This window comes from Lissotriton vulgaris, chromosome 1_1 (genome assembly GCF_964263255.1).
Source record: "Lissotriton vulgaris chromosome 1_1, aLisVul1.2, whole genome shotgun sequence".
Taxonomy (NCBI): domain Eukaryota; kingdom Metazoa; phylum Chordata; class Amphibia; order Caudata; family Salamandridae; genus Lissotriton; species Lissotriton vulgaris.
In genome coordinates this window covers 1,181,036,584-1,181,055,631 of record NC_141685.1, presented here as the reverse complement: position 1 = coordinate 1,181,055,631, position 19,048 = coordinate 1,181,036,584, and the positions used below count along the sequence as shown (strand labels likewise).

The 19,048-nt window shown below is 47.0% G+C and overlaps 1 protein-coding gene across 2 annotated transcripts in view; it reads right to left on the bottom strand.

The window, feature by feature from the left end:
• Nucleotides 1-18,804, bottom strand: part of ATF6 (activating transcription factor 6) — a 1,839,477-nt gene extending 1,820,673 nt beyond the window's left edge. Inside the window, exon 1 of one of the 2 annotated variants that reach the window (XR_015309808.1) lies at nt 18,585-18,800. Coding sequence is in view for 1 of the 2 variants with exons in the window: in XM_086964422.1 (XP_086820548.1) it covers nt 18,585-18,672 (88 nt within the window). In the remaining variant the exon portion in view is untranslated. Of the gene's footprint in view, nt 1-18,584 lie in introns of both variants that reach the window. The other variant, XM_086964422.1, reaches the window with a different exon arrangement.
• Nucleotides 18,805-19,048: the final 244 nt, after the last annotated feature.

Sequence of the window (19,048 nt, the reverse complement as noted above, 5' to 3'; positions counted from 1 at the left end):
AGTATTTGTCCCCCTGTTACACCGAGTACACCAACGAGTGTGGATGCATCGAATACTGCCACTTTGTGTTCCCAAACAAGGGCAAATGGAAAAAATAAAGTAAATGCTGCCAAGAGGAAACGGGGAGGGGGTGTTCATAAGGGGAGATGTCCGAAGATAATAAAAACTTCAAAAGTGCCACATAATGACAGAGACGAAGTGGTGACCATCGAACCTATTGTACCACTGCCAACGGCATCGTCTTCTATCTCCCACTTAACGCTCCCCAATAATATGGTGGCTGACTTAACCATCCCCTTGACCCAACTACCTGAAGACTTTATTAATCAGATAGGGCAACTAGTGAAGTCACTAATTCTACCTCTCTTAGAGAGGACAAGGCTAATTGGTGAAAGGCTAGAGAGGTTTGAACAATCTACTCTAGAAAATTTTGGAGCCCTAAAAATACTGGTCGAGCGCACATTGAGAGATAGCATGACTGCAGTAAATACTAAGAAGGCGCCTATAGTAACAGCTCCCCTATTGGCTTCTCCAGTGATAGACATTTCCATCCCTGTGGCTTCTACTGATACTAACCAGGCGACATCTGCTTTAGCAAACGGGATGGTCGACCTGGCTGGAAGTCAGTGTAAGTCAGGGAAAGAGAATCAGACAAGCTTAAAAAGTATAGATAGCCAACCTAAGAAAATCCCCTTGATAGAAAAAGAGATCATTTATAAGGCACATGAAAAATCCTCTTTAAAATGCATTAATTTGCCCCCGGATTCCTCCCCGTATGTTGTTGTGTTTACTGGGATTCCTGAGTTAAAGGATGGAAAAACAGAAAGCTACCAAGAGCTGAAAAATAAAGTAACATTCTGGTTAAATAAGAACTGACCCCTCCCAGGCCATATCAATGGGGAGGTTCTGTTTGCAAGAAGAGTAAGCTGGGTGGGGTATAGACCCAAGGATATACCTGGGGATTCCATTATTATCAATTTTAGTGATAGGCGAGTAGCTGGTTTTATTACTGATCAATATTTCCCAAGGGATTGGAGAGGCATTAATGCCTATGACTTGAGCTATTTCTACCGCTCGTCCCATGTGGCACAACCAACCTATAACCCCTTATGAATGCAAGGAGCGGGGGAGTTGGAAAGGTTCGAAACCAATTTTTCTGTCCCCATTTCTAACCATTTTGCAGAGCTATATGGGATGGAGGGAGTTGATTGACTTAGAGACCAGGAAATGTGGCCATTAGTAATGAGGAATGTTTGCGGGAGTAGATAAGGATATGGATAAGGGAAAACCTCTCAGAAAGCAATTGGGTTTACTTTGCTGCCAAATGGAAAATAAGTTGTCTAAAGAATGTGTAGGAGAGGAAACAGATTTACATACTAGTACTATTGATGAGCCCTTGGTTAGTGAACGGACTAATAATAACATGGGATGTGGGAATATTCAAATGACTACAACCCCAGAAGAAGGCACTCAAAATTCTGTCCTGGATGGCTCATTGCAGGACAATATAATTCAAAATACTCCCCTAGATAAGCATGAACAAAACACTAACAATGATCCCAAATGGCACCCAAGATTAGCTGAGGACATAAGCATGAGTAGTAATAAACTAAACATAGATGCCACATCCAGTATTATACTGAGGTCCTGGAACATTGCCGGATTAAAAAACTTGAGTGATCCCACTTGGCAGGAATATATGGACAGTAGTGAAATTATACTACTCCAAGAAACTTGGGCTGTTGAAAGCCATTTAAAAATTGGTTATAGATAGTTTAGTGTACCCGCAATCAATGCAAATAAAGGCAGACCCTCGGGTGGGTTGGTGATCTGGGCAAAGATTACACTGGGAATCAATTTTAAACAAATTGATTCCAGCAGCCCAGATATCTTAGGAGTAAGGTTAAAAGGACCTAATAAAAGAGAAGTCTGCATTTGTAATGTTTGTAGCAGACCGATGGAGGCAAATAAACAATCAGAGGTTATTGAACATTTAGACAATATTATCTCAATGCTTGACCACAAAACTCTGATAATTATTGGAGGGGATTTCAATCGGAAATTCGACCCAATAATAGGTCTGGAAAACATTTTTGAGTCCGAGGACAATGCTAATAACATCCCAGGAATCGAAACTAGCAGAGCAGTACCATGTTCTATAGCTACAGCTCAGTTATTGCGACTGACTGCTGCACATGGTCTACGCGCTTGCAACAGGCGACTCCCTTCAGATAGCCCCAACCAGCCAACCTTTAGATGAGGCAGTTGTAATAGCCATTTAGACTATGTAATGATCTCAATCCCACTCTGGCCGATGCCAATAGACCTTGTAGTGGAGAATTGTATCGAGAGCGATCATTTTCCACTCAATTTGACTGTAACCACGGCTTTATTTAATTTGTCTTCCTTGGGACGGACTCCTCGAAATTACATGAATATCGACCCATTGCTCTCTAATAATCGTAGAGCAGTGAAATTGCCAACAGTATTGGGGAACGATAGTACCATCAAGAACATCTACGAGCTTTATGCAAATTTAATGTCACCTTTTGAAAATGTCCCAATACAGGAGATCCATATTATACGGACCCATGAACGCATGTTATTGGGTCTTGGCGAAATATTAACAAAAGCTGTAAAGCCACTAAAATCTGGTCAGCGAAACCTGGTCAAAGGGGAAAATTGGTATGACAAAGCATGACGCAATGCTAAAAAGGAATTAATTGCGGCAGCAAAATGTAATGACGTACTATTACGAAGGGAAAAGAGGAGACTGTACAAGGGGACAATTGCAAAAGCAAAAAAATGCTGGGATGAAAATATTTGGTCTGAATTGCTGGAGACCTGTAAGGCAAAAGACCAGGCATAATTTTGGAACTTAATTGCTTGGGGTACTAGAGATGGAACTCCCTGTAGAGACACTTTTTTAGATGCCAATGCTTGGGTATCGCACTTTTCAAGCTTATACTCCCCCATTGAAAATTAGCCTATTATCGACTATGATGAGCTAGGATTAAATTCTAGTGCTATATCTCTGACCTTTAGTATGGCAGAAACCACTGCAGCCATTAAGGCAACTAAACCCGGGAAAGCACCTGGACCTGATAGGATACCTGGTGATTTATGGAAGCATGAAAATATGTTATGGGCTCCATATATAAATTGCTTTTGTAATAAAATTGCCAAGGGTGCTACAAGGGTGGAGTGGTGTGGCTCACTGGTTAGAGGCGGCAGATCCGGAAGCAGAGAACGGCCTGGGACCAGGGTTCGATTCCCGACGCGGCAGGGTCGTGGACCAGGGTCAATGGACTCGATAATTCTTGCCTCGGTGCCTACTCTAACCAGGGAACACACTCTGCAACTCTGGGCATTAAGCTTGCCTCATCTCTACAACGGCCCCCCACAGACGCCGGGGATGCCTGGTTTCACCTTGGAGATACCCAGAAGGGACCATCTCACAGGGAAAGCCAGGACGGGTTCCCCAGCGGTCTTCAGCGCCAGGACACCCCGAGATGGGGTAACAGTGCGCTTTACAAGTATCATCATTACATTACATTATTCCCGAGACATGGCGGGGTGCTGAAATTGTTACTATTTTTAAAAGGGGGGACCTAATGAACCCAGCCCATTACAGACCTATTAGTTTAATGGATGTCCTTCAAAAGGTATATGCGCGACAAGTATTAAATAAACTGAATACTTGGAGTGATGAAACTAGAATTTTAACCAAGTAGAGGAATTTTAACCAAGTAGAGGAAAAATAAGCACTATCGATCAGGTATTTAGATTTTTATGTATCATTTGGAAATATATCAATATAAGGAGGGCCCATCTGTATGTGGCTTTTGTTGACCTCAGAGCAGCCTTCGACCTGTGGTTGAGATTGAGGGATCAGGGTGTGCCTGGGGAAATCCTGAAACAGATTGTCAGGCTACATGAGGCCAATTATGCAAGGGTGAGATGGGGCCCAAACCGAGAACTTACTGACCGTATTGGCATAGGGAGAGGGGTCAAGCAAGGTTGCGTGCTGGCACCGACATTGTTCTCCTTATATGTTAACGATAAACCGACCACCCTCTTGGGCTGCGAGCATGACTCTCCCAAGTTGGGTCGTGAGCCTGTGCCTGCACTGCTATTTGCAGATGATACTATTTTAATCTAACAGACACCTAGAGGGTTACAAAACTTACTTGATACCTTCTGGTCTTACGGAGTCAATAAAGGATTGGCGATTAACTTGACAAAGACTAAGTACATGGCGGTTAATCCTCATAAAAGTTTTAGAAAAACACTAAATATTAATAATGAATTGATCGAATATGTGCACAATTTTAATTACTTGGGAATTACTTTAGACACTAAAATGAACTGGAATTCCCAAATTGATAAAAGTAAAACGATTTTAACTCAAAATGTAGTTCCAATAGCCAGGAGACACAAGAGTAGTTACTCCAGAGCAGTATCCCCAGTGCTAGAGCTATACAAATGTAAAGCCTAATCTGCATCACTGTAAGGGGCAGAATCATAGGGTCTCGCTGCTAAGTGTGCTTTTAGGATACAGGAGAATATTTTTTTCAGAAACATTTTAGCACTTTCAGGGTGCACACCGCTATTCCCACTTATTATGGATCTGAATGTACACCGCACTGATGATCATGCAACCCTACGTCCGTTGTTATATTGGGTTTGTCTGTGGTCAACTGATGAATTAGTAGATTATAGAGAAGCTCTAAAAGAAATTATGAAAATAAAAAACACGACACGGTTGATATGGCTGAACCACATAGAGGACTGGCTTATGAAACATGGGCATTACCATTATTGGATAGAACACGAGTGTCTTACTCTGAAATGTAAAAAGCTGCTAAAAGAAAGATACTGGGAGTTTCTTCTGAACACTACTCTGCATAATCCAGTTAGGTGCTTGAACCCTCAAGTATCTCAACATGAAATCAGAGAGCAGATTTGAATGCTTCATGGACGAGATCTTACCATCAGTAGCAAAGTCATTGTACTTAAAATTTCGCTATGAAATATTGCAGATTAAAGCAAATACTGCAAAATGGGTGTGTAGCGATGTTAATGAGGGAGACGAAGCCCTGGAAAAATGCAAATTGTGCACCTTAGGTATAAGGGAGGATGAGGCTCATATTTTATTATTTTGCCCTGCATACACACATCAAAGGAAACAAGCATTAGGAATGCATTAGGGCTCGGGTTTGTTTGAGTTAGAGATAATGGCATTGTAAATGGCAATGTGTTTTAGGTATGTGGTTTGGAGTGGAAGCATGTAGTGAGTGTTAGAGATATGTGTGTTGGATTGGAATGTTATCAATGTTGGCCTGCTGGACTTTAACGCATTATCTTTAAATGGTAAAGTGCAGCATAGTGCGATAGGTACAATATTAATTGGTGGATGCGTAATCAATTGGTGTATGCATTGATGGGTGGTGGATGTGTGTGCCTGTAGGAATTGTGCAGTGATAGCTGTTGGTGTGTGTGTTTGGTGGAAGCGTGTAGTGGTGGCTTGAGGTGTGTATGACTGGTGGTAGAGTGCAGTAAGAGCTGTTACTGAGTGTGGCTGTCAAGCGTACAGAGCTGGATAGTAATGCGTGTGGTTGGTGAAAGGGTGCACTGACAGCTGTTGATGATTGTGCCAATTGAAACAGTGGCTGGTGCACTGTCAGCTGTTGGTGTGTGTGTGTATGTGTTTGGTGAAAGTTGCACTGACATTGTTTGTTGTGTGCGTGGGTGTTTAGCGGCACTGATGCATGGTCGTGTTTGTTTTTGGTGAAAGCGTACATTGATGGTTGTTGGTGTTTGTGCCTGGTGAAAGCATTCATTGATGGCTGAGGGTGCGTTGTTGTGTGTCTTGTTTTGTGTGTAGTGGTGAGTGTGTGGTGGTGAGTCTGTGGGGTTGAGTGTGTGGTGGCGAGTGTGTTGTGGTGAGTGGTGACGAGTGTGTGGTGTAGAGAGAGTGAGGTGTGTGTGGTTTGTGTGTGTGTTATGTGTGTGTGGTGTATGTGTGTATGGTGCATGTGTGTGTGGTGTGTGTATGGTGTGTGGTGTATGTGTGTGTGGTGTTTTCTGCACACTCACACACTGCCCCTACACATTCACACACTGCTCACCCCCACACTCCCAATGTCACCCTGCATAGTCACACACTGTTTATCCTGCACACTCATTCTGCACACTCACACAATGTGCACCCTGCACCCTTACACACTGTCTCTGCAGTCACTCTGCACTCACTGTCACTTTACACTCACTCTGCACTCACTGTCACTCTACACTCACTCTGCACTCACTGTCACTCTCGCACTCACTCTGCACTCACTGTCACTCTGCACTCACTCTGCACTCACTGTCACGGTGCACTCACTCTGCACTCATTGTCACAGTGCACTCACTGTCACTCTGCACTCACTTTGCACTCACTGTCACTCTACACTCACTTTGCACTCACTGTCACTCTCGCACTTACTCTGCACTCACTGTCACTCTGCACTCAATTTTCAATTCAATTCAAGAATCTTTATTCGGTGATTAAAAAACACCATAAAAGCACACATACATATACATAGATAAAACGGCATTAAATATTAGTCAAGATCCTTGTGCATAAATAACAATAAAATACTAACATACAAGGCTGTAAATTTAAAACAGGGAGTCACAAGTCTTTTAATCCTCTCCCCTCGTCTTCCTTAGTCGGACCGCAACCTTGATAAAATTCATAACACAACACAAGGTTAGCGGGTCAGAAGCTTTTTGCAAGTAGATTAGTGCATCTCTGGCATGTTCCAGGTGGGCCTTTTTTAGGATGTCTACTAGGAATCTACGCCTGGGCATTGAATAATAGGGACAGAGCAAAGTAAAATGAAGGGAGTCCTGCGGAGACCGATTGTCGCAGCCGCAGGGTCCCTTCTGCTCGATTGACATGGTAAAACCTGCTGGCGAGGCCAACATAAAAGGAAGTAGGCTCAGTCTGAAACGGCACATAAGAAATCTGTCCTGTGTATTGTGTACAAGATACAGGTAGGGCTCCATACCCTCCACACTCTTCACCAAATTATGAGCCCTTATTGACTTTTTTTCCCCTTCAGCCAGAGCGCGGCATTGGGTTTTCCGCTCTAGGAAAATTTCCCCTACTTGTTTCTTGTGCTGTGCTGAAATGGTGGTGGGGTTCTTGAAGAGGTTTCCAAACCCTAGTTCCTCAAGAGTGTTTCTCACATATTTGAGCCATGGGATGCGCATGCAGTGGGTCCTACCTAGGCAGTCCAGTAAGATTTTTCTACTTAGATGCGCGTCTGGATTTACCCAGATTTTTAGCCACGCCACAATTGGCCTAAGTTTTAACAAATCGACCAGATATGGCCTCCCTAGCTCCCTGTGAGCTATGAGTCCAGCAGTGCTGGGTGGTACCCTCAGGATAGATTTCAGATGTTTGTTCTCTTCCTGGTCAATTCTAGAGGTATTCACGAAGCCCCAAACTTCTGCCCCATAGCTTACTTTAGCGCATGTTATGGAGCCGTACAGGTTCATCACCTGTTCCGGACTCCATCTGCCCAACCTCCTGCCATATCCGGCTATTGCCCCGTTAGAGGCAATCATCTTGTTACAGCGCTCTTCCACCAAGGAGTTGAATTGAAGAGCACCATCAAAGGTTACTCCGAGATAGGAGAACGTTTTAACCTCCTCTAAACAATGGGAGCCTATTGTGTAAGAAAATTTTGAGGAAGGTTTTTTGCCTGCCAGGAGCACGTAAGATTTGCTTAGGTTGACAGATAAGTCCAGATCACTCATAAACTTGACGAACCCATCTATCAGAATCTGTAGGCTTCGTGGTGTACGCGCCAGCAAGACCGCGTCGTCTGCGTAAAGCAGGACAGGGATTTGCTGCGTCCCAACCCTTGGGGAATCTGCCTTTAAGCCCAAAAGAAACTGTTCCAAATTATTAATGTAAAGGGAGAACAAAAAAGGGGCAAGAATACAATCTTGTCTGACTCCACTTTTGCATGGAAAGGAGTCCGTCAAACCTCCCTCCCTGTTACCGTATTTTCCGGCGTATAAGACGACCTTTTAACCCCTTAAAATTTTCTGGGAAGTCGGGGGTCGTCTTATACGCCGGATACAAAAATTGGCGGTTTATTTCACATAGCGCGGACTTCACCCGAAGGTGTCAGACCGCTCCTCAGTTGAAAATGGTGCCGCTTAGGGAACTCCAGCACAACAACAAAGAACGTAGGCAATGGTTGCACTGTGCAACAACACAATATCAGCCCGTCGGCGGTCTTGAAAATAAATTACCGTACTTGTACAGTTACAGCCCGTCGCCAGCCAGAGGCAACTCAAACGCTGCGCAAGGTTTAAAGTAAAACAAATGGCGCCGTGAGCCCTACCTAGACTGCAGCTGCACATCCCCCCAAGGTTTAAACTAAAACAAATGAACAAATGGCGCCGTGAGCCCTACCTAGACTGCAGCTGCACATCCCCCAGGCAGACGAGGCGCTCCTCCACGTGTGCTGATCTCTCTCTCCTTCCGTAATTCTTACGCTCATCGGAAGGAGAGGAGCGTCAGTACCACATGATCTCAGTCCATGGAGATAGAAAGGGGACTGTAGGACGTTAGGAAGTGGGGGTCGTCTTATACGGCGAATATAGCATGAAACCTACAGTCTGTCAATGAAAGTAGGGGGTCGTCTTATACGCCGGGTCGTCTTATACGCCGGAAAATACGGTAAATCTAACTCTAGCCGTGGTGTTGCTATGCAGCTCTCTTAGTATGGTAATTAGGCCGCTCTCGATCCCCATCCCTGCCATCATGTCCCACAACTTCCCTCTGTTGACGTGATCGAATGCTGCTGCCAGGTCCATGAATCCCATATAAATGGGTTCCTTACTGGCCAGAGTATATTTGGCAGTCAGCATATATAGGTTCCGGCATTGGTCGCTGGTGGACCTCCCTGACCTGAACCCATATTGAGTGTCCGAGAAGATGTTGTTCTCTTCGGTCCACTCGGACAATCTGTTCAGGAGTGCCCTTCCCAGAAGTTTAGCCGAGACGTCAATCAGGGCAATAGGCCGATAACACTTGGGGTCGTCCTTGTTGCCCTTTTTAAAGATTGGCACAATGATCGCTTTAGACCATGATGGAGGGAGACCGCAGGTGATAGCAGTGTTTAGGACCCTGGTCATCAGTGGGGCCCAAAGATCTATATTACTAAGAAAAAGGTCAGGGGGAATTCCATCTGGGCCCGGGGCTTTATTCTTAGTTAGACTCTCCATCCCTGCCGTGATCTCCTTAAGGGTAAATACTACCGGAGGAGCCTGACTTGGGGTTACTGATGACTCTACGTGGGGACCCGATTCATGGTTATACAGGCTCCTAAAGTGTGTGACCCACTGCTCCGGGAGGATGTTAGCCCCTATCTCCGGAGAATCATTTTCTTGAAAGGTCGGTTTATTGATGATTCTCCAGAACCCCGCTAGGTCCCTTCTTTCCCCTGCCTCTCTCAGATCTGCCCAAGCTTCTGCCTGCAGGGTGAGTTTCCTCCTTTTGGTCTCTTTTTTATATTTTTCTCTGCATGCCCTGATTACTTGTGGATCTCGTGGTTTTGACTTAAGGGAGCATTTCAGTTCCCTCAGTGCCTTGGAACAATCTTTATCAAACCACCGGGGATTGACCAGATTACGCGTGGGCGCACTGGACCTTAGTAATCCGTCTATCAGGTTGGCAATGTGGTTAAATGCTTCTAATAACCTTGGTCCCTGGACTTCCAGATCCAAACATTCATTTATGGCCAGCAGACCCTTATCGCTCAGGTTTTTATAGAACTTTGCCCCATCTATTTTGGCCCAATTCAGTCTCCTGCCTTGATCGGTGACCCTCTCCACGATTGAACGATGGGCATTGGAGCCAATACCCGCCCTATATGCGAGCATTAAAACAAGCGGGTTATGGTCGCTGAAAGTGTTCCAGTCTATCCCTACACTGACAACTTTATTAACCAGGGATCTCGAGACCAGAATATAATCTATAATAGACGAGCAGCCCCTGCCCTTAAAAGTTGGTGGGAGTGTACCATCCGACTGTGGGTCTACCATATTAATGGTGTGCTCTAGGTCGTACTTAAGCCGAAGCAACCTTAGAGCCGACCCAGTAGGCGAGTGAGAAAAATGCGGTCCCTTCTCAATTGGGCATTGCGCCCAATCTGTGTTCTTTTTGACCAGTGCCGGACAAAGGTGACAATTAAAATCCCCCACCACAAGCAGTCCACCAGACGGTCCCTTATTCTGGGATATGATTTCTTTTCCTAACCTTTGGTCGAGTTCAGTTAATACCGGGGTGTGGCTATTTTCTAACTCGGTGTTATATATGTTAAAAACAGAGAAACGTAACCCCTTTCCCTGGAACCGAACCGCCTGTATCCCATATGAGAACCAGTCTGGAAAGGACCAGGTGCCTGGCAGGTCTAAATCTACATAGATGGACAAACCGCCCATTGCTCTCCCTGAGGTAGATTTTCGGGCGGGAACAAAAAAACACTTGTACCCCTGCAGATGGTAGTTATTCTCCACAGCCCATGTCTCCTGTACACATATAATGTGAAATGTTCTAATGAAGTCCACCCATTCCTTATTGTTGAATTTGCCCGCTATACCCGCTATATTCCATGAGATAAGTCTCACACCCTCTCCACTCCATTCAGCACCCCCCTGGGCCCTTGGTCTTCTTTCCCACATTGATCTTTGCATTCCCTGCCCATGTCCCCCTCCTGTCTTGTCTACAACTATTTCCTTTGGCACAACGCAGTTTGGTTCCCCCTCACTAACCACCAGGATTTGTTGAGCCTTCGATCTTCGCTCCTCCAGTCTTTCTACCGTACCTCCAATTTCTATACAACCCTGGGGGGCATTGTCTGTCTGTCAATCGACCCCTTCAAGGCCATTTAGGCAATGGAACCGGTTATAGGAAAAAAAGGGTTGTTCAGGTCGGCCAAAAAACGGCCTAGGGTTAAAGGCCTGGTGACTCCCCCTCCTGCCAACCCTCTCCCAGTTGTCATGAGTTTGGGGTTGCTGAGATAGGACTGGGATGATGGGAAAAAAGAACGACACATGGAGGGTTTGGATGGTGGATTCCCTAGATCTGTTTTTCCCTTGACATATATGGGACACCGTTCCTGTGTCCCTAAAACTCACCAGTATGCAGTCCCCTTTAATGGATTTTTGTGTTCTTCCCACCCATGGTACCCTTCTTACCATTATAATTTCGTTATTAAAATGTGTCGGGAGGGGTCTATTTATGTTTAACCACTTGATTACCCTACTTTTTAGGGCACAAAAGTCCTCCGTTTCACCTTCCTCAAGTGGGGGGACACCTGCCATAACGACAGTAAAAGCATTGGTCTCTGGAGGTAAATTGGGTCTGCGTGGTCTCAGGGTGAGCTTCATTAAAGGGGTCGGGGTGCTCTTGTCTACCGGCTGTGCCGGGGGTACAGATCCTAAAGGAGGGTTGGGCATATTGGTGTTAGGGGGCTTAGCTGTTGCAGGCTTTGGCCTTGTGGGTTGTTGCGAGGGTGCCACATTCACAGCTTGTGGAGGGACTGGATTGGCGACACTATTTGCCGACTGCTTAGGGGCTACAGTGGAGGGAGTGGACTCTGATTGCCTTCCCTGTCTGCCAGCTGGAGTTTTCAGACTGCCCAATGTGGCCTCTAAAATGGTTAGTCTGATCTCAATCTTTTTAATACTCTCGCTGATCGGTAATAACAGGGACCTTAGCAAAAATTCTAGGTTTCCCAGCGGGACAACAGACAAGGGAATATTAGCAATACCAACTCCTGTGTCTTTTATCATAGTAGGAGCTGGATCCTCATGAGCAATGGGTTTAGGGTGTAAATCGACCAATGGTTTCTCTACTAATGTGGGGGTTTTTAAAAACTTCCCAAAATCCGAGTGTGGAACCTTGGGTTTGCTCTTTCCTTGAACTCCCCTCGATTTCCTCCTGCGTTTATTTGGAGGAGGTCCAAAGGCTACTTGTGTGTTAGTTGGCTTAGATTTAGTTTTCCTAATCTTCGAGGCTGGAGGGGCCGGAGGGGGTTGGGACACTAAATCAATGGTCACCCTTGGGGGGCTAGAACTAATTTCTGGGGCTATACTCAAGGCTTCAACTGGTGACATGTTAGTGCAATCCCTCAGCAATAGTGGGACATCATCAATTCGGGACAACTCCTCCCTTGGTAAAATAAGTTGGTCTCCGAGGGGCGTGTTTTTCATATTATCTATTGAGCGTCTCCGTTCTGCCCTTAACCTGGACAGATTACACTCTTTGTCCCCCTCCCCCACTGCCCGGAAGAAATAATTCTCTAGAGTCCTATTCTTTGCTCCACCCGGTTTTAGTGGGGTGCTCTCCCTTGCAGGGGACGGCATATTGTTCACAATAAATTAAACTCGGCGGGCGGCTCCACCGAGTGTAAGAGACCAGGGGTCGGAAGCACAATCCAAGAGGGTAGGCCCAGCCCGGCCACCTTCGGCCCCGGACGGCCACAGACGGTCCCGCCCTTGTCCCGGGCTTCTCCCGGCGCCCTCCCGCGCGCTCCCACGCCGCGGAAGAAGCTGCACCTGATATAGGGGGAGGGTGCTTAGGGGGCGTGGCCAGCAGGGAGAGCGTCCAGGTGCAGGAAATGATGGCAGCACAGGGACTCCTGGGCAATGGAGTCCCTGATCCTCACCTGGCGCTCGCAGCCCTGCTCCCCGAGATTCAGGCAGCTCCCCTGTCAGGAATCAGCAACAATGCGCCCAGGCACACGGGCGAAGCGGGACCCGCGGAGCGGGTTCCGCGAGGTGCAGCAGCAGAACAAACAGCCCAACAGGAAGGACCTGGCAGGACAGAGCTCGCGCTCACAGGTCACTCACTGTCTCTGCACTCACTCTGCACTCACTCTCACTCTGCACTCACTGTCACTCTGCACTCATTGTCACTCTGCACTCACTGTCACTTGCACTCACTGTCACTTGCACTCACTGTCACTTGCACTCACTCTGCACTCACTGTCATTCTGCACTCACTGTCATTCTGCACTCACTTTGCACTCACTGTCACTCTCACACTCACTCTGCACTCACTATCCTCTCGCACTCACTCTGCACTCACTGTCACACTCGCACTCACTCTGCACTCACTGTCACTCTCTCACTCACTCTGCACTCACAGTAACTCTCGCACTCACTCTGCACTCAATACCCACTGTTCACCCTGCACACTCACACTGTTTACCCTGCACACTCACACACTGTAGTCACTGTGACCAGTGCCTATGTGTGCGCGCAGTGCCGGTGTGTGTGAGCAGCCTGTGTGTGTATGTAGTGCCAGTGTGTGTGAGAACAGTGTCTGTGTGTGTGAGCAGTGTCTGTGTGTGAGCAGTGTCTGTGTGTGTGAGCAGTGTCTGTGTGCGTGAACAGTGCCTGTGTGTGAACAGTGCCTGTGTGTGAACAGTGCCTGTGTGTGAACAGTGCCTGTGTGTGGACAGTGCCTGTGTGTGAACAGTGCCTGTGTGTGCGCAGTGCCGGTGTGTGTATGTAGTGCCTGTGTGTGTGAACAGTGCCTATGTGTGCGCGCAGTGCCGGTGTGTTTGAGCAGCCTGTGTGTGTATGTACTGCCTGTGTGTGTGAACAGTGCCTATGTGTGCGCGCAGTGCCGGTGTATGTGTGTGTGAACAGCGTCTGTGTGTGTGAGCAGCGTCTGTGTGCGAGCAATGTCTGTGTGCGAGCAGTGTCTGTGTGCGAGCAGTGTCTGTGTGCGAGCAGTGTCTGTGTGCGAGCAGTGTCTGTGTGCGAGCAGTGCCTGTGAGTGTGAGAAGTGCCTGTGTTTTTGAGAAGTGCCTGTGTGTGTGAGAAGTGCCTGTGTGTGTCAACAGTGTCCATGTGTGTCAACAGCGTCTGTGTGTGTGAGCAGTGCCTGTGTATCCCTGCACCTAAAATCAACCTACTTGTCATGAGGCCCAAGGTTAGACACACAAGCACACCTGTTGCAACACGGCTGCTCGGACCCTCCATGCAGAATCACATTCCTGCTCTCTGAGGTTTTGTTTTGTTGCTGAACAAGACATGAGCCCCTTTGATGAGATGAGGAGAATGCGGCAAAATGTGGGACTGTTCGTAAGTGACGTAGGCGCAGTGCCTGTGTGTGTGAGCAGCCTGTGTATGTATGTAGTGCCTGTATGTGTGTGAACAGTGCCTGTGTGTGTGAACAGTGTCTGTGTGTGTGAACAGTGTCTGTGTGTTTGAGCAGTGTCTGTGTGTTTGAGCAGTGTCTGTGTGTGTGAGCAGTGTCTGTGTGTGTGAGCAGTGTCTGTGTGTGTGAGCAGTGTCTGTGTGTGTGAGCAGTGTCTGTGTGTGTGAGCAGTGTCTGTGTGTGAGCAGTGTCTGTGTGTGAGCACTGTCTGTGTGCGAGCAGTGTCTGTGTGTGAGAAGTGCCTGTGTGTGAGAGAAGTGCCTGTGTGTGTGAGCAGTGTATGTGTTTGTGAGCAGTGTCTGTGTGCGTCAACAGTGCCTATGTGTGAACAGTGCCTGTGTGTGTGAGCAGTGCCTGTGTGTGTGAGCAGTGCCTGTGTGTGTGAGCAGTGCCTGTGTGTGTGAGCAGTGTCTGTGTGTGTGAGCAGTGTCTGTGTGAGCACTGTCTCTGTGTGTACAGTGCCTGTGTGTGAACAGTGCCTGTGTGTGAACAGTGCCTGTGTGTGATCAGTGCACCTGTGTGTGTGCGCAGTGCCGGTGTATGTATGTAGTGCCTGTGTGTGTGAACAGTGCCTATGTGTGCGCGCAGTGCCGGTGTGTGTGAGCAGCCTGTGTGTGTATGTACTGCCTGTGTGTGTAAACAGTGCCTATGTGTGCGCGCAGTGCCGGTGTCTGTGTGTGTGAGCAGTGTCAGTGTGCGAGCAGTGTCAGTGTGCGAGCAGTGTCTGTGTGTGAACAGTGCCTGTGTGTGTGAGAAGTGCCTGTGTGTGTGAGAAGTGCCTGTGTGTGTGAGCAGTGCCTGTGTGTGTGAGCACTGTCTCTGTGTGTACAGTGCCTGTGTGTGAACAGTGCCTGTGTGTGAACAGTGCCTGTGTGTGTGAGAAGTGCCTGTGTGTGAGAAGTGCCTGTGTGTGTGAGAAGTGCCTGTGTGTGTGAGAAGTGCCTGTGTGTGTGAGCAGTGTCCGTGTGTGTGAGCAGTGTCCGTGTGTGTCAACAGTGTCTCTGTGTGTATGAACAGTGCCTGTGTGTGTGAGCAGTGTCTGTGTGTGTGAGCAGTGTCTGTGTGTGTGAGCAGTGTCTGTGTGTGAGCACTGTCTGTGTGTGAGCACTGTCTGTGTGTGAACAGTGCCTGTGTGTGAACAGTGCCTGTGTGTGAACAGTGCCTGTGTGTGAACAGTGCCTGTGTGTGAACAGTGCCTGTGTGTGAACAGTGCATGTGTGTGATCAGTGTGCCTGTGTGTGTGCGCAGTGCCGGTGTATGTATGTAGTGCCTGTGTGTGTGAACAGTGCCTATGTGTGCGCGCAGTGCCGGTGTGTGTGAGCAGCCTGTGTGTGTATGTACTGCCTGTGTGTATGAACAGTGCCTATGTGTGCGCGCAGTGCGGGGTGTCTGTGTGTGTGAGCAGTGTCAGTGTGCGAGCAGTGTCTGTGTGTGAACAGTGCCTGTGTGTGAGAAGTGCCTGTGTGTGTGAGAAGTGCCTGTGTTTGTGAGAAGTGCCTGTGTGTGTGAGCAGTGTCCGTGTGTGTCAACAGTGTCTGTGTGTGTGAGCAGTGCCTGTGTATCCCTGCACCTAAAATCAACCTACTTGTCATGAGGCCCAAGGTTAGACACACAAGCACAACTGTTGCAACACAGCTACTCTGACCCTCCATGCAGAAACACATTCCTGCTCTCGGAGGTTTTGTTTTGTTGCTGAACAAGACATGAGCCCCTTTGATGAGATGAGGAGAATGCGGCAACATGTGGGACTGTTCGTAAGTGAAGGAGGTGCAGTGCCGGTGTGTGTGAGCAGCCTGTGTGTGTATGTAGTGCCTGTGTGTGTGAACAGTGGCTGTGTGTGTGAACAGTGTCTGTTTGTGTGAGCAGTGTCTGTGTGTGTGAGCACTGTCTGTGTGCGAGCAGTGTCTGTGTGTGTGAGCACTGTCTGTGTGCGAGCAGTGTCTGTGTGTGAACAGTGCCTGTGAGTGAGAAGTGCCTGTGTGTGTGAGTGAGCAGTGTATGTGTTTGTGAGCAGTGTCTGTGTGTGTGGACAGTGCCTGTGTGTGATCAGTGTGCCTGTGTGTGATCAGTGTGCGTGCGCAGTGCCGGTGTGTGTATGTAGTGCCTGTGTGTGTGAACAGTGCCTATGTGTGCGCGCAGAGCCGGTGTGTGTGAGCAGCCTGTGTGTGTGAACAGTGCCTATGTGCGCGCGCAGTGCCGGTGTCTGTGTGTGTGAACAGTGTCTTTGTGTGTGAGCTGTGTGTGAACAGTGCCTGTGTGTGAAAAGTGCCTGTGTGTGAAAAGCGCCTGTGTGTGAAAAGCGCCTGTGTGTGAAAAGCGCCTGTGTGTGTGAGAAGTGCCTGTGTGTGTGAGAAGTGCCTGTGTGTGTGAGCAGTGTCCATGTGTGTCAACAGTGTCTCTGTGTGTGAGCAGTGCCTGTGTATCCCTGCACCTAAAATCAACCTACTTGTCATGAGGCCCAAGGTTAGACACACAAGCACAACTGTTGCAACCGGCTGCTCGGACCCTCCATGCAGAAACACATTCCTTCTCTCTGAGGTTTGGTTTTGTTGCTGAACAAGACATGAGCCCCTTTGATGAGATGAGGAAAATGTGGCAAAATGTGGGACTGTTCGTAAGCCAGTGAAAAGAATTCCGTTTCGTACCTGGACGTTACTGTCTCCAATACAAACGCACTTACATACTTTGTGGGGTAATGAAGACTGTGTGTCTCATTGTCGGCGCACGACCAAGCCAGCTCTTCAAAGGCCAACACTTACACATGAAAGGATGCAGACGAACACGCGCCCACCAAACTCACTGCAGACTGGTGAACGCGCCCCAAACATCTGGGTTCAATTACCGCGGCACCCTGACAGCTCGTAATTGACAATTTATTGCACTCCCCTGCACGTAACCACACAGAATATGCAGGAAGTGCACAAACTGAAATCCATATGGCCTATTGCGTGAAGGCTACTAGAAACACAGCACTGCGAGGACCAATTAGCATGCAGAGGCCAAAATAAACTACGGAAAAATCTCGCGCAGTGAGGAATTTTTACTTCACTATTCTGAGCCCCGTAACAATACGGCTCGGAGCTCCGCCCCACTTCTGACGAAGTGGTGACGTAGGCCAAGCCCTAAAAATGGATAAAACCTATTTGCCAACTCCTGGGATTTAGGCATCTCAGTGAAGCCGAGAGAGTTTTTAGAAGTGAAACAACAAAATCCATTGTTTTCAGTGTAAGCAGATATCTATTCTCCGTGGGGATAGTACGAAGGAGATGGGGTCTCAGACTCTAATGCTATAGGGATCCATCTTTAGACTACTTGTTGCAATGTAGTTGCTGGAGTTAGGGGTAGGAGTTCAAAAGTTGGTGTCAGTACTGTTTACAATCTGTACAGCTAAATTAGTTTTCTTGCTACGGTATGGAAGTAATACCACTTATATTAAGAATGTTTTAAAAAGAATTATTAACTGTAAGGTATATGAATATATTACCTTGTTTTTCTTAAAAGAATTAATAATGTATTAATGATTTTATCATTTCAAATACCTCTGACTGACTTCGAAATAGTAATAATGAATTGTGATAAAAAGGGGGCGTAGAATTGGTTCTCTCAGTCCTTGTTATTTAAAATGTATTCAAAATATGTGTACATCTTTTATGGTTTGTTTTTAACCGAAAGAAAGAAAGAAAGAAAGAAAGAAAGAAAGAAAGAAAGAAAGATGGAGCACTCCTCTAATTCTCACTCAGAAATACACACCTCCTTGGGAAAAGGCCGGTGACAGTAGTTGAACTACGGGAATTGTGTAAAATGCAAACACTATTATGCTCAAAATATGTCAGACTGTGTGCATGGTGCAACGCAGTGCTGTAAGACGTAAATATCAGATGAGGATTCAGAGGTTGAACACCATTCCCAGACTTTTTACAGGACGTGAGGAGCCCAAAGGCTGCGGAGCAGCACGTGCACATCACACCCTGCCAGCCATTCAGTTTGCTTTTAGCAGCACTTAACGGCTTGACAGCCAGGCGCTATGCCTATAATGCGGGACGATGCATTTTAGTGCGACGATGCAGAGCACCAGACTGATATGTGTACTAGAAAAAAAACAATTGAAATCTCAAAATGCACTGTTCTACTGAATACTCCAAAACGATATTAGTACACGCATTGGCAAAGCCACTAGTTCTCGACTAGGTGAAATCTATTGGCTTTGCCAATGCTTGTTGTCATTTCCAGGAACTGCTAGACCATATACACAGAAACTGTAAGATGTAGACAGAGGGCATGGCACAGTGTCAAGCCAATGGGAATTAAGTCACCCGGGAATGCCCTTCTCTGTGCCAATCCTTACCCCAGTCCACCTCTCCGGGAACGGAGAATATTGCCTTCTTGTGTAAATTGTCGCCGTGCCCAGTACACGCGTCAGAAACGTCCTCCATCCTACAACCGAATCGGTCGTGTACGCCACTCCAATTGTTCTAAGAGTTACCGGAAAGTGATATACATCTTCACCTGATGACGGCTCCTTCTTTTAATTACACGTGTATGCTACCCAGCGACTAGTCGTAGAGGGCATAGACAAATATAAGCAGGAATTTTGAGATGACGGCCATCTTGTACTGGGTTTTGCCCTATACTCTTAAATCGAAGCAAAACTCAAGTGTATAACAACCTAGCGTACAAATATGCTGAAACACGCTAGATGATTCATATCATAAAAACTATGAAAGTACTCCACACTGAAACAAAAATGCAAATGAATATTGTAATGTACGATAAATACATTTAAAAAATGCTGCCTTTTTCCTCAAATGA